The 14,472-nt window shown below is 41.8% G+C and overlaps 1 protein-coding gene across 1 annotated transcript in view; it reads left to right on the top strand.

Annotated features, from left to right (window-relative positions):
- Dnah3 (dynein axonemal heavy chain 3) overlaps positions 1–14,472 on the top strand; it is a 153,790-nt gene that overhangs the window by 36,880 nt on the left and 102,438 nt on the right. The window contains exons 18-21 of the mRNA XM_076840105.2: positions 1,576–1,787; positions 5,738–5,829; positions 10,912–11,026; positions 13,413–13,529. Of these exons, the coding sequence (XP_076696220.1) occupies positions 1,576–1,787; positions 5,738–5,829; positions 10,912–11,026; positions 13,413–13,529 (536 nt within the window). The remainder of the gene's footprint in view (positions 1–1,575; positions 1,788–5,737; positions 5,830–10,911; positions 11,027–13,412; positions 13,530–14,472) is intronic.

Genomic DNA, 14,472 nt, shown 5'->3' with positions numbered 1-14,472 from the left:
GGACTTTAGGAGATGGGTTTGGTGGAGTGGTTTATAGGGAGTAGTTGATGTGCAGATGATAATTAAAGGCATGAATGAGCAGAGGATAAAATTGGGGACCCTTAGTTTATTTCTGATGCTTCAGTATTATAAACACAACTGAGATGAAGGTCTTTACTGCATGTTTTCTGGGACACCACAAGGATGGTTTTCTTAGGATGAATTCCTGAATGTGAAATGGCTAGATCAGATGGTATATTATCAAAACTGTTAAGATTTAAAAGAATAACTTAGTTATTGCCTTCCAGAAAAGTTATATATTTTAATTCATTCTTCTAATTGCATTTTTAAGAGTACCCAACAAACCTAGTAATGAATGAATAGCTTTGAAAAATTATTTTTTGCCAATTTGATATTTAAAATGCTATGTTTATTTTTAAAAAGTATTCTTTCCATTAATTACAATTGAAGTTGAATGTTTATTGAGAAGTCAGATTCCTTGTTTCATAAACACCCAGGAAAAGAGCTTCAGACAAGATGCTGTCTGCCCTTAGCCTGATTCCTAGCAGAGAATCCAAATATATCATGTCCTCTGTGCCTGACTCAGTAGTTGAGGGGGAACTGTGGCCTGGTAAAAAAAAACAAAAAACAAAAAAAAAACAAAAAAACAAACAAAAAAAAAACCACCTAGTTTATTCATCCTACTTGTAAATTCACTGGTAATTCGGCCAATCCCTCCTAAGCAGAAGCTACTCCTTTCATGTAGGTGCTTTTCTGTTCTAAACCAGCACCTACAATGTTTCTGGTGCACAGATGGCACCCACATGTCTGTTTCTTTTTTTTAATTTTAATTTTTGATTACTCAATAAAAATGTTGAGTAGATGAAGCCTGTTGAATAAATGAAGCTACATTTAGTCCAGGCAATCCTGAAAGAAACATGGTTTTGAGTAAGTTAGCAACATCATGATGTAAGTGTTAATGCTAATTTGAAATGTCCAGGGGGACCCAGCAGCATGCTCAGATTTTGGCTGACTGCGGAATCCAAGTGCTAAAGATTCCCTACAAAAATAAAGACAGAGAAGGAAATTAATGCTCTGAAGCACTATTTTTTTTTAAAAGAAGGTATCATTCTTTGTTTTATAAATAATTTCAAGTTTATATAGAAATTGCCAGAACTACACAGAGGGCTGCCATACCCTGTTCACCTGCATTCCCTGTTATTTCACAGCAAGTTGGAACTCCTCTTAATGCTACTAGGAGAGCACTTGAAAATCATTAACAGCTGCCTTCGCTGTACATTCGTTACGTGCCAGGTGTGATGGGAGTCACTCATGTTGTCTTGTGTCACTTTCCCAATCATCCTTCACGGTGTCCATTATCACCCCTGTATTGCAGGCAATACTGTCAAGGCTTAGACAAGTTTGATAACAGGCCAAGTTAGACTGGCTACCTGAAGGTTTCACCCCAGAGCCCATGTGTGTTCCAATGTCCTGTTGACTGGCTCAATCCTAAATTCAGGGAGTTAAAGGCAGACAGGACAAACATCTACTTCATGGACTGACCCTTCTTCCCTCACCCCATCTTTTCTGTTTCAGGCCCCCTCTATTTACTGAATGCTGAGGAAATCGCAGAGGAGATAGGGAACATGTGGAGGACGACATATAAATTGATCAAAACCTTTGCAGATGTGCCTGCACCCAAACGCTTAGCAGAGAATGTCAAGATAAAGATCGAAAAGTTCAAGCAGCACATTCCTATTCTCATCATTGCCTGCAACCCGGGAATGAAAGATCGGCACTGGCAGCAGGTTCTTATCATTGCCCTTCCCACTGCCCCAGCCCTTGCCTGGTCCCTGTGACCCTTTGGGAGGCAGGAAACATGGCTGTGTTGAGCTTCTCCTTGCTGAAAGGAGAATCTACTTGAGACCAAGGGAGTGGAGATGATAGCCCTGGAATAAAGGGAATGGGTGGGATATAGAATGAACTTCTTGCCTCAAGATCAGGTTGAGCCTTCCCTTGGGACCTGTTGGTGGTTTCTTGAATATTATTCTAGCCAGTGGCTACAAAGGGTCTCCTTGTCTATTTACTGGAGGTCCTAACAAGTGATTAGAGTGTTAAATTACAGATGGTTTGTTCCTTGACCTAGCATACACTAAAAAGAATTGCTTGATTCCTGCTCAGGCTGACTTTGGAGTGCAGTTTCATGGTCAAACAGCCCATATTCAGAAGTAATTTTCACTCCTCTTTCAGCCCTTTGAGCCTATGAATGAGAATAATAAATATTCTTCATAAAAATAGTTAGGATTTTTGTAAGCAATCAAGTGTGAGGTTGATAAGTGTGGTGTGAGCATTAAGCCAAAAAAGAAAACTCACTGTGTTTCTAAAATAATCACCATACTCAAGGGCTAGCAATGGCCTTGAAATGTCCTTTCCAGGAAATTGCTCCCTGTGGAGGTAGAGACTGACTTCCCATGGTAAGCACTTCTCTGACTTGACCCGAAATTCAGAATCATGGTCAAGACTGAGGACCTTGTCCCTGGAAGAACTCAATCTGATGTTACATGCATTACCTTTAGGGGTATGAACTCCTGATCCCAGTGGTTAGGAACGTTTTGGTCCCTCCATGAGGGTCTTGATATATAAAAGGTTCAGGCTTCTTCTGTAGTGAGGAGCTACTTTCAGTTTCTCTGAAAGCTTTGAGACTGAAGACCTAAGAAAGACATGGGAAAGGTCATGTGTGGACTCATGGCCTTGGAATGCCCCTGCAGGGGATCTGCAAAGAGTGGCTGTCCTCACTTGGTGCCACAGGGCTCCTCTTCCTATGTACCTAGCTGAGCTAGAACTTAGACCTGCTTTGGGGTTTCAGAGGTTGGGTGGACAGGTGACCTCTGTTAGTGCCGAATTTCTCTATGAGATGGCATTATCAAAACTGACCTCATAGAGGACTTTTAAAGAACACTCTTGGGGAGGCCTCCATTCCCTCCCACTTGGTGCTCCCTCTGTGATGACACTTTTCTTACAGGGAGAACTTTAAAAAACCCAGTCACTCTTAATTCTCATTTAAAGACTTATATATTGGGCTGGGGTTGTGGCTCAGTGGTCGAGCACTTGTTAGCATGTGCAAGGCACTGGGTTTGATTCTCAGTGCCACATATAAATAAGTAAATAAAATAAAGGTCCATGAACAACTAATCAAAATATTTTTTTAAAAAGTCTTATATAAACAGATTGGGAAAAAATTGTTCCTTGGAATTAGAGTCCAATAATGGCAATAATAGTGAAAATGTATCCAGTAACAGCTGCATTGTGGGTGCTCTGTTGCTTACATTATTTGAATTATCCCATTTTATCTTCACACCAACCCTTTGAAGTAGGGGCTATTATTATCTTAATTTCACAGATGGGAAAACTGAGATTGGAGAGATTAAGTCATTTGTCACATAGCTAGTTGGGGGACAAGGAGGAAATGAGAATTCGGTTTGGCTCAACTACAAAGACGAAAAGAGGGCAAGAAATGTCAGGCAGAGAAAGGGGGCTGGCAGTAGGGGGGCAGTAAACCATAGGGAAAAGTGGAGTGTGGCCCCAGGAAGGTGACTTCTGAGCTATGAGCCTTGAAGGTGGAAGCCCAATGGGCTGAACAGGAAAAGGTGGGCTCAGAAAGGACAAGGTCTCCAGGTGCACTCAGGGCCATCTCCACTCAAGAGCCCATGTCTTCAAGTTTTGTAGGTCATACCAGTGCCCCATCCCAGTGACAGCTCCAGGTCTGGGGAAGCCATTGTCTTCCTTGATGCCTAACTCAGAAAATGTATTTGTACAGATTCTGGCTCTGGCAGGAGATTCTGCAGGTGAAACTGTTTGTAGCTCCTACGCTAGAGAGATCTAGAACTACAGAGTGGCTGTGCGGTGGTTCCTGGCCACTCATCAGCACTTAAGCAGGAAAAACTAGTGAGGCATAAACTCTACAAATGTCAACAAAAGAGTTGCTTCTGTGGTTTAAAACAAGATGGAACAAGATAACATTTGACCTTGGGAAGGAATTGTACTATTCTATACCAAAGCTGGCACTCAGACGAGAACAGTGCTGTCCAACAGAAAGAAAGAAAACATAGCTATACATAAATTTTAGTTTCTAGTAGCCACATTTAAAAAAAGGATACAGGCAAAATAAATTTTATGAATATATTTTTTAAAAAAGCACATGCCTGTGTTCTCAGCAACTTGGGAGAGTAAGATAAGAAGATCACAATTTTGAGACCAGTCTGGGCCACTTAGCAAGACCTTGCCTCAAAATGAAAAATAAAAAGGGCTCTGGAGATATAACTCAGAGTAAAAGCACCCCTGAGTTCAATTCCTAGCACCAAAAAAAAATTAACCAAATATACCCCAAATGTTAACATTTACATATTAATATAATAATGCTAATGTGAAATATTTGTAATATAGCATATTTTTATACTTTGCACTTTAGCCACATTTAAAGTACTCAAAAACCACAAAGGGCTAATGGCTACACACTGGTCAGTGCAGATCTAGGCTTTTAGAATTAGAGAACTAGATGTTTTGTCAATCTTTAAAATCAACAAAAGCAATTAAAAAAATAAAATCACTAATCTCTGAGTTCTTTCTATGGACCAAGCACTATGCCAAGTGCTTTACATAGCTGTGTCCTTTAGTCTCATAGATATTGTGTTACTCTGAGCTACTCTTTCAGAGATGTAAGAGAATAACGAAAACAGGGTCACCAGGGTAGGTTGTCTATTGCACTAACTCTAGGAAATGCTATTTTTGTGTACTACAGCATGAACTGTGCTTTCTAGAGTTCTGCAGTATATAACTTGCACAACTGTACATAAGAAGACCTGTGAGAGACAGGATAGAGTTTGATGGATAGGAGCTTTGGAGTCAGGATTGGATTCAAGTCCCAATTCTGCCATTGATTAGCTGGGTATTATTGGACAAGATAATTAATTTCTTTGTCTCAGATTTTTATATGTAAAATGGGAATAATAATACACAAGTATCTTCCTCATTATGCTGTGCAAATTGAATAAGTGCATACAGCCAGAAATAGAGGCTGCTACATAATAAGCCCTCAATAATTATTGGTTCCTCTCGTTATTTCCATTACCTTAGCAGCCCTCCGGGTGGCCTCAGAACCCAGATTGGAAGCTATTTGAGTTAGCTGGTCCGTTGATGTTTTCACTCCATAAATATTTACCTGTGCCTACCAAATGCCAGAGACACCAGGGACACAGGGATAGGTGATAGTGTGACATGGCTCCCATGCCCCTTCTTTCTCTGGCTTTCTTTAGTCCTCTGGGGGCTGGACAGAGACACAATTGAATAATAGGTGAGGTTTTTCATAGAGTCTCTTCCCCCCACCAGCCTCCATCTTCCTTCCAGTGCACAAGTCCCTCACACTACCCAGATATTTCAGCCTCTGAGAAGTGTTCAAATGCCACCAGAGTCTTCAATTATGTCCCTTTTTGGGGATATTTGCACTTACAAGGTAAGCCTGGGGTAGCATTTATACGAGAAGGATTTCCAAAAAGCACGCTGGGCATAAAAAGGGAGGCATTTTGAAGGGGGAGTCCCTCCTCCTTCCCAGTATCCCCAGGTCACAGAATGTAGGAGTCTGCCTGTCCCATGGATTCATGACTTTCTCCCTTTATTTAGCAAAGGACATTTCCACCACCATAGAAGGTCCTATAGAAAGGTGCCAGCTTGGATGAAGACACTTGTCTCCTTTTCTTTGCAGATCAGTGAGATTGTTGGCTATGAAATAAAGCCCACGGAAACAACCTGCCTCTTAAATATGCTGGAATATGGATTCGGCAAATACGTTGAAAAGTAAGCCTCATTCCTTCCTTCTGCAAGGTTTTTGGTCCACGTGTCTGTAAGTTCCCACATTGATGTGATTGGCCTCATATTAGTCTTTTTGTTTTCTCCTTGTAGCTTAGAGTGATTTAAGATTGCTAGTAGTCTGAGACGGCTAGCTGACTTAGTACTAGTGAAGCTTGCATCTCTAACTGCAGAACTGTTGCTAGAAATATCTAGAAAATTGTCAGGGATGTTATTTCAAAGGAAAATTTAAAAGAAAAAAAAAGGATTTTTTGCCATTGAACATGAACTTCAAACCCAGCAATTAGTGACTTTGGGGCAAAACCATGCAGCTTCCTGGCCTCAGTTTCCTCTTCTTTAAACAAGTGACAGTGGACTGAGAGTGGCCTTCTGAGCTCTAAAATCCCATAAAATGTGACCAATAAGAGATCTCTTTACTAGCTTTTTCTCCTTCTCCAAACGCCCGTGGAATTTCATTGTAAGAATTTGTACTATTTGAATTGCTTTTTTTTTTTTAAACTAAAGGCTCTCAAGGTCCTGTTTGCTTTTCCACACTTCGTTCAGGTGATGAATGGAAAAATTTCGTACTGCTGGGACTGGAGACACTGTTAGGCAGTTGGGTTCAGGTCTGATGGGATGCCTGTGGTTCTCAGAGTGTGGGACAAAGAGCCATTGCATCAGTGTCACCTAGGAACTGGTTAGAACTAGCTAGAAATGCAAACACTCAGACTCCACCACAACCTGCTAAATCAAATTCTGCAGATGGGCACCACCATCTTGGTTTTTCCAAATCCATCAGGTCAGCACTGCCCAGGGCAGGAACCACTAGCTATAAGTGACAGATAAACCCTTGAAATGTAGCCAGTCTGAGTTCAATGTGCTGAAAGTTTTAAGTACAGCCTGGATTTCAAAGACTTATTAAGAAAAAGAGAATGCAAAAATAGCTAACAATTTTTAATATTGACCATATGTTGAAATGGTAATAATTTTGGCTATAGTGAGTTAAATAAATTCCTGGTATTAATCTCATCCATTTTTTTTTTTTAAAAATGTGGCTACTAGAAACTTTGATATTGTGCATGTTGCCCTCAGTGCATGATGGACAGCTCTGAGCAATACTGGTGCTTGCTGGACTCTTGGAACTCCTCCCCAGTTCTGTAGCAGACAGGTTCAACCCAGGGGCTTCCCAGCCAAGTCTCTCTGCCATCTGAGTGCTCTGATGCCCTCCACCTCCAACACCACTATTAATGTCCCACATTAAGGATCAGGTCTAAAGACATACATTCCTACAAGCTTAGGTTGTATTCAACCCTCAGTAACCATGGCTCCCCATCTGTAGATTCAAATAATTATGAGCTGAAAATATTCAGAAGAAAATTCGTGTCGGTACTGAACATGTACAGACATTTTTCCTTGTCGATATTCCCTAAACAATAAAACAACTAAAGACATACCATTTGCATTGCATTAGGCATTAGAAGCAATCTAGAGATGATTTAAGGTCTATAGGGGTGTGTGTGCAAATTCCATTGCATATATCAGTTGTTGGTATAATTAAATAAGACAAAACACAACATGCCTCATGAACAACCGTCAGGTATGACTGAATGCAATTGGTTGCACAAGAGTGGGATTAATCATGAGACAAAGAGCATCCTCGAATTTTGTTATCCACTGGAGATCCCAAAATCCATTCTCCGCTGATACTGAAGGACACCTGTATTTTGTTAAATTTTCCCTCAATGTTTCCAAAAGACACCAGCTGTTGAACACTTAGGCTGCACCAAACATTTACATACATTAACAAATTTATCCTTCCAACATCCTAGTATTCTAAACAGTACCCTTTTCATTTTACAGATGAAACTGCAAAGTAACTAGCCATCAGTAACAGCTAGTAATTGAAAGAACCAAGATTTTAATCCAGGCAAATAGATTTCAAACCTAAACCCTTACCCTTTACTACCTAAAATATTCACTCATCTAAGGAGACAGAGACTAGGCAGACAAATATACAGCTACTCTTCCTCTTTCCACATAAATGTGCTCAGGTGTGCCAAATCTGGAAAGGGAAATGCCTTAGCCACACTGTTGAACACTGTGAGCCTTGGCCTCCTTATCTGCAAAGTGGGAAGAACAATGGTAGCTGGGAGATTCGAGTTAATATAAGAATTGTCAGATAAGGCATTGTCTTTGTAGCTTCCTGTCGCTATAACAAAATACCTTAGACTGGGTAATTTGTGCACAACAGGAATTTATTGCTTTCATTTCTGGAGGCTGGGGAATTTAAAATCTAAGCACTGGATGATTCAGCATCTGGGGAGGGCCCAGGGATGGCATCTTTGGGCTACATCCTCACATATAGGGTGAGTAGTGAGCTTCCTCGAACTTCTTTTATAAGGGACACAAATTCCATTCATGAGAACCCTCATTAATTAACCACTTCCCAAAGTCCCAATCTCTTATAAAATCTATTGCATTGGGTATTAGGTTCCAACATATGAATTTGGAGGGACAGCACCAGCAGACTATAGCAGGCATGTAACCTGATTTCATGTCCAGGTATCCAGTCATGTATTAGTGAGTTGAGATGTCCCCTGTGTCTTGCTCACATCATAGTTAATGTACCCTTGTCCCACCCCATAACTAATGAGCTTCTCTGGTATATTTGGGGGAGGTCAGCTCCTGATATACTTTCATGGATTCCCTCCTTTGTATGATCATTTGCACTTTAAGTCATGTCCTAGGTTTGTTCTTAAGGCACATTGCAAGTATTTTGTCTTATTTAATTATACCAACAACTCTATGATATGGGCAGATGGTGACCTGAGGCCTGTCAGGTGACTTGGCCTTGGCCACACAGCCAGTGGGCATGGAGACTGGACTTTGTGACTCCTTGTCTGGTGTTTGTCTGGTTGGCACCTGCCTTTTAAAATTATTCTCTCTGTGCATGTTCATGTTGGTTGTCTCCCAGGGGCCGCGTTAGGATGATGACCGCATCTGAGGTCTTGATTAACCATTAACTGGAATCGCCCATGGCTAGTCTGCCTCTCTTCACAAGGCCAGATAAGGGTCCTCAGCTGCATTTAGTCAATCCTAGTTGATGGACCAAATAGGGCTTTGGTTCCTCCCACAAAGAAAAGGGAGGAGACCCATCGTGAGGTGGGGAAGAAATACCAGATTAGAAGTCACAGGAACTGGTGTCTAGATCCATTTCCAGTACTCCCCAGCTGTGTGGCCTTGGACATGTCACTTGTTTTCTCTGAGCTTCAGCTTCCTCTGAGTAAAGCCCAGGTGTAGTCTACACAGCACGGACACAAAGAAAGATAAGGACTGAGTCCAAGAAAGTAATCCCTGCTTTGCTTTACACTTCTTTGGCTTTGCCTGGGTTTTAGGACCCAGATCTCTGTGTGGAAACAAGAAGAAAGGAATTTGTCTTCCCTTTCTCTGTCTGACTTTGGAACAGGGGGACTATAGATGGGTTGAACCATAGTGTCAGGAAAGTAGCAGGTGTTTTGAAAAGGGAAGGGAGGAGACATGGAGCAAACTTCATCATGTAAGTTAAGACAAGTTCCAACTAAGTGAGAAATCAGAACCAAGGACAAGTAAATAGAAAGCAAAGATGAAAAGAAGTAGTCTTGTTTCAGTGACCTGAAAACTGGTTCTCAACTGGGGGCAATTTCCCACTCTCAGGGGACATCCCAGGTGTAGTCTGGGGATATCTGTGGTCATCTTGACTGGGTATCTGCTACTGGTGTCTAGTGGGTAGAGGGAGGGATGCTGCTAAATGTGCCACAGCATACAGGACAGCCGAATGACAGAATCATCCAGTGTAGGGGCAGTAAAGGTGTGATACCTTTCCATTCCCATGTAAGGGTCAAAGCCAAAACACCTACAAGAAAAGACAGGTTGACAAGACAAAAGTGCAACAATTTGATTTAATCAAAATGACATAAAAGGAGCCTCAGAAATGATGCCCAGATTCCCTTGGGGGGGGGATTAATTTTATGCTTAGATTCCATGAAGAATGGACAGCTCTCTAGAAATGCAATTGGGTGAAAAGTATGAACTCATGGAAATATACTGAGGCAGGAAAAGCTAGCCAGGGGTCTGCTCAGACTGTCCCTGACTTCTCTGGGTAGAGTTCCTGCCTCCTGGCTATGGCAGAACAACTCTGGAACAAGGGGCTTATGATCTTCTGTCAGACAAGGTGTGTCAGAGGATTTCCTTAGGGCCAACTCCTACACAGAAAGGCAGGGGACGCTTAGAGTGATAAGGTGGCTTTGGGAGAAAGGGGTTCTAGTTTCTTTGACCAACTTTGAGGAGGAAAAATTCTGGTTTCTATCACTTGCTTTGGGGAAGGGGGAAAAAGTGGGAAACAGGCGAGCAGGAGCAGGTCAGAGACTTCATTTCTGAACCTGTTTCTGAGCCTTCCAGTCTCCTTTACTTAGTTCAATGTCAGCATGCAAGGCACTGTGTTTGGGGGTATTGCTTGAAAATTGGCACCAGCCTACGCTTGGTTTGTTAGGGCTGCCATTACTGAGTGCCACAGACTAGATGGCTTAAACAAGGTGGCTCCTCAGTTGTTTTCTCATAATTGTGGAGGCTTGAAGTCCAACACCAAATTGGTGGTGGGATTGATTTTTCTGAGGGCTTTCTCACTGTCAGGGCCATCTTTTCCCTGTGTGGTCACGGAGTCTCCTCTCTGTGTATCTTATCTTCATATCATCTTCTTATAAGGACACCAGTCATATTGGATTAGGATCCTCCCTCATTCCCTCATTTTAACTTAATTACCTCCTTAAAGAACCTTTCCCCAAATACATGCGTAACCTGAGATACTGGAGATTAGGATTTTGACATGTGGATGTTAGGGGACAATGTTCGACTCATCATAACCCCAGAAAGTCAATTGTATTGAAAGTGAGAAATTCTGCAACACATTGGAAGTAGTTGGCAAATCTTGGAGTAAATATTGCAGTAAAATGAAAAGCCTTTTGAAATTCTCTTAAAACTGAGTAGAGCTTTCTCCTTTGACATGTTTCTTCTACTGCCTCCTGTTGACGTTGCTGTTGCGTGTTCTTTCTTTAGACTGGAGCCCATTGGTGCAGCTGCCAGTAAGGAATATTCCCTGGAGAAGAACTTGGAGAAAATGAAGTTAGACTGGGTTAACATGACATTCAGCTTTGTGAAATACAGGGACACCGTGAGTCTCCATTAAACTGCAACCCCCTGAAAACAGCACCTTTTATTATGGAGTGGATTACAGAGGTTACTCATTCAGAATTGCAACAGAACTCATGGAAGAATAATCCCTACATCTTGATTGTTTCCCCCTGTCTACACTCATCCTTCCTTTCAGACACCGCTGGAGAGATGTGTTTTCAAATCAGAAAGGCCTTTTGATTTGGTGCAATAGGCATGCTCAGTGCAAAGGAAACGAGCAAGCCTCCTGAATTAGCATCTCCCAGGCAGGGTGCAAGTTGGCACACCTTTCTAATGCTCCCCTGGGTCCTCAGAAGCCTACTGGGGGTGGGCAATGCCTAGAACTTCTCAAATCTTACTATATGCAGGATTCACCCAGCAATCTTTTTAAACTGCAGGTTCTGACTCCTGAGGTCTGGGGTGGGGCCTGAAGTTCTGTTGCTTTAACAAACTCTCAAATATATGCACAGAAGTTTGAATGGCAAGGGTGTAGATTTCTCTCTTTTTCTTTGGCACTTGCAAATAACATTTGAGTTTGTACAGTGCATGGGGAGGTGCGTAAACCCAAAGAATCTATCTGCTCAGCTGTCTCGGGTCTGACTTGCTCTTGGGTAAGGAGGGCTATGGCTCTGTAAATCATGCTGGGAACAGGCTGATAATTGCTGCTTACTGTTGGCAGTGTTGCCAGTGCTGGTAAACAACAGAATCACTCCTGCTTTAAAAATCCCACATTGATTCTTCTTGTCTCCTCCACCCTCAGACTGCTTGGGCATCTGAACTTTTAAGGCACCTCTGATTTCACTAATATTCCAGGAAGACTGAGAACCAGAACCTTACTCCTATATCTTCCTTCTCCTTTAAGCTGCATCTTATCCTCCTGTGACTTCTCCCCCAGTTTTGTTCTAACAGTCATGATGCTTCAATTTCACACTTGGCTAAGAACTATCAATGAGACAGTGGGAACGAGGAGAGCTGGAGACACATGGTTCATCGCTGAGCCTCTTCTGGCAAGACAAGGGCCCTGTGGGTCCCAGGAACTTGGTGCTCCATGGACAGATTGGCTTAGATCCTGCTGTAGAGGCTGTTGGGCTGTGAACTTCAGCTAGGGGACCTGGGAAAAGCTGCATTGTTGCTGACCCATCTTCAGTTTTTGACTGAAGTAGCTGTATCTACAGGACCAACAACAAAATGGGAATAAAGCTGTTTATTAATAGCTTTATTAATGGCTGGACATGCCTCCCAGTGCAGAGCTCCTGGTGAAGGGTAGATGAGAGAATATGTCCTAGGCCCATTTTAGCCACCCAGATGTAGGACTGAAAGAAATGGGAACAGACTTGCCAAAGGGGACAGACCCTATCAGTTTGTCACAATGTCTCAGGAGGAAAATTACCATTTACCTCTAAAGCACAGAAGCCTTTCATACTAGTAAAATATGACCCATTAAATGTCTAGCACAGAGTTCCAAACACTATCTTGGTTCAGGGGGAATTTGGGGTCTAAATACCTTTACCATGGTAACCATGCACAAAAAACAAACAAACCCCAAAACATTTTGTTTATGAAAATAATTAGCTCTAAACACTTAATAAGCATTTATGTCATAGAAGTTTATTTATGTCATAGATGTTTTTAAAATAATACATATAAATTGTAATAAAAATAATATTTGTATTATATGTTTACATGACCACAATAGTTACTTGGAGTTGCCCTGTGCATGAGTCTAGGCCTAACCAGTTAGACCAGCAGCTGATCCTACAGGAGGGAGAGGACAAGCAGGAAAGTGAGTGGACAGAGAAGAAGGAATGTGGGGAAAGGAACAAAAGTCTTCCTCCCCCAAGAGACTCTAGTTGCAAGTCTGGGATCAGACGGTATTTGTTTTCTGCAAAGCAGGTGCACAACAAATGGCTTTATAGACATTTTCGAGGAAGAAAATAGAAATCCCATCTCCTGCAGACACAGATGCCTGTCCCACTGGAGTGCTATTCTGAGCCTTCAGGAACAAGCATTAACCAGAGATATGAAAAATTGTGCTCTATATGTGTAATAAGAATTATAATGCTTTCTGCTGTCATATATAAATAAAAAATAAATTAAAAAGTTTTTAAAAATAGGGTAGGAGCAGGGAGCAGTGGCACACACTGGTAATCCCAGCAGCTCCAGAGACTGAGGCAGGGAGATCATGAGTTCAAAGCCAGCTTCAGCAAAAGAGAGGAGCTAAGCAACTCAGTGAGACCCTGTCTCTAAATAAAATACAAAATAGGGCTTGGGATATGGCTCAGTGGTTGAGTGCTCTTGAGTTCAATCCCCATATCTACTCCAAAAATGGGGTAGGGACGGGTTGGGGGTCTGATGACTTTGACAGGGCAGGGTGTGTGTGTTTGCAGGATACAAGCATCCTGTGTGCAATTGATGACATTCAACTGCTCCTCGATGACCACGTGATAAAGACCCAGACCATGTGTGGCTCTGCATTCATCAAGCCAATAGAAGCAGAGTGCCGGGTAAGAGGAAATGGGGTTGCATGTGTTTTGACATTCCATTGGCTCTGGGTTTCTCCAAGGAAGGGGAAGTTTTTCAAGTTTAGTTAACAAAGAACCTTACTTTCTCCTTAATGGAACAAAAAAAAAAAAAAAAAAAAAAAAGGAAGGAAGAAAAAGAAAAACCATAAGACTGAAAGTGATAATGATCCAACTAACCATATGGCATGCTGAGTTGGTTGTCTGCCAGAAGAAAAAGATGAGCTTTGAAATACACCAAATAAAAATATATTTGGAAAGTATCTTATGGGCTGTATTAACCTACAATATGAAGAACACGAGGGTAGGGGGTTGGCCTCCTTTGTTCATTTTTTGTAGGAAAGTGGCATAGGCTAAGGGTACAGACTCTGGAGCCAGACTGCCTGGTTTCAAATTCTGGCTCTGCCCCTTATTAGTCATGTGACCTTGTCCAAGTCAAATCATTGTCTTAGGTGGTTCACGCCTATAATCCCAGCAGTTTGGGAGGCTGAGGCAGGAGGATCGAAAGTTCAAAGCCAGCCTAAGAAACTGCAAGGCGCTAAACAACTCAATGAGACCCTCTAAATAAAATACAAAATAGGGATGTGGTTCAATGTTTGAGGGCCCCTGAGTTCAATCCCCAGTACCCGCCCCCCAAAATTGTTGTCTTAGTTTCTGCATCTGTAAATTGAGATTTTTAATAATACCTACTTCATCAGGCTGTTGAATTAAATTGGATTGACATGAACAAAGCACTCTGGCCATCACAGATCATGGAGTAAGCATGCAGCTATGCTTAATGTGAGCTCCCATGAGGGCAGAAACTCTGGTGTGTTTCATTCATTGCTGTATCCACATTGTCTGGAAAAGTGACCAAAATATAAAGGACACTCAATAAGTATTTCTTAAAACAAGCAAGTGAGGGAAATAAGTGAATGATTCCGTCCAT

Source organism: Callospermophilus lateralis, chromosome 19 (assembly GCF_048772815.1).
Source record: "Callospermophilus lateralis isolate mCalLat2 chromosome 19, mCalLat2.hap1, whole genome shotgun sequence".
Lineage (NCBI taxonomy): Eukaryota > Metazoa > Chordata > Mammalia > Rodentia > Sciuridae > Callospermophilus > Callospermophilus lateralis.
The sequence above is the reverse complement of the archived record's forward strand: the minus strand, read 5'-3'. Positions and strand labels throughout refer to the sequence as shown.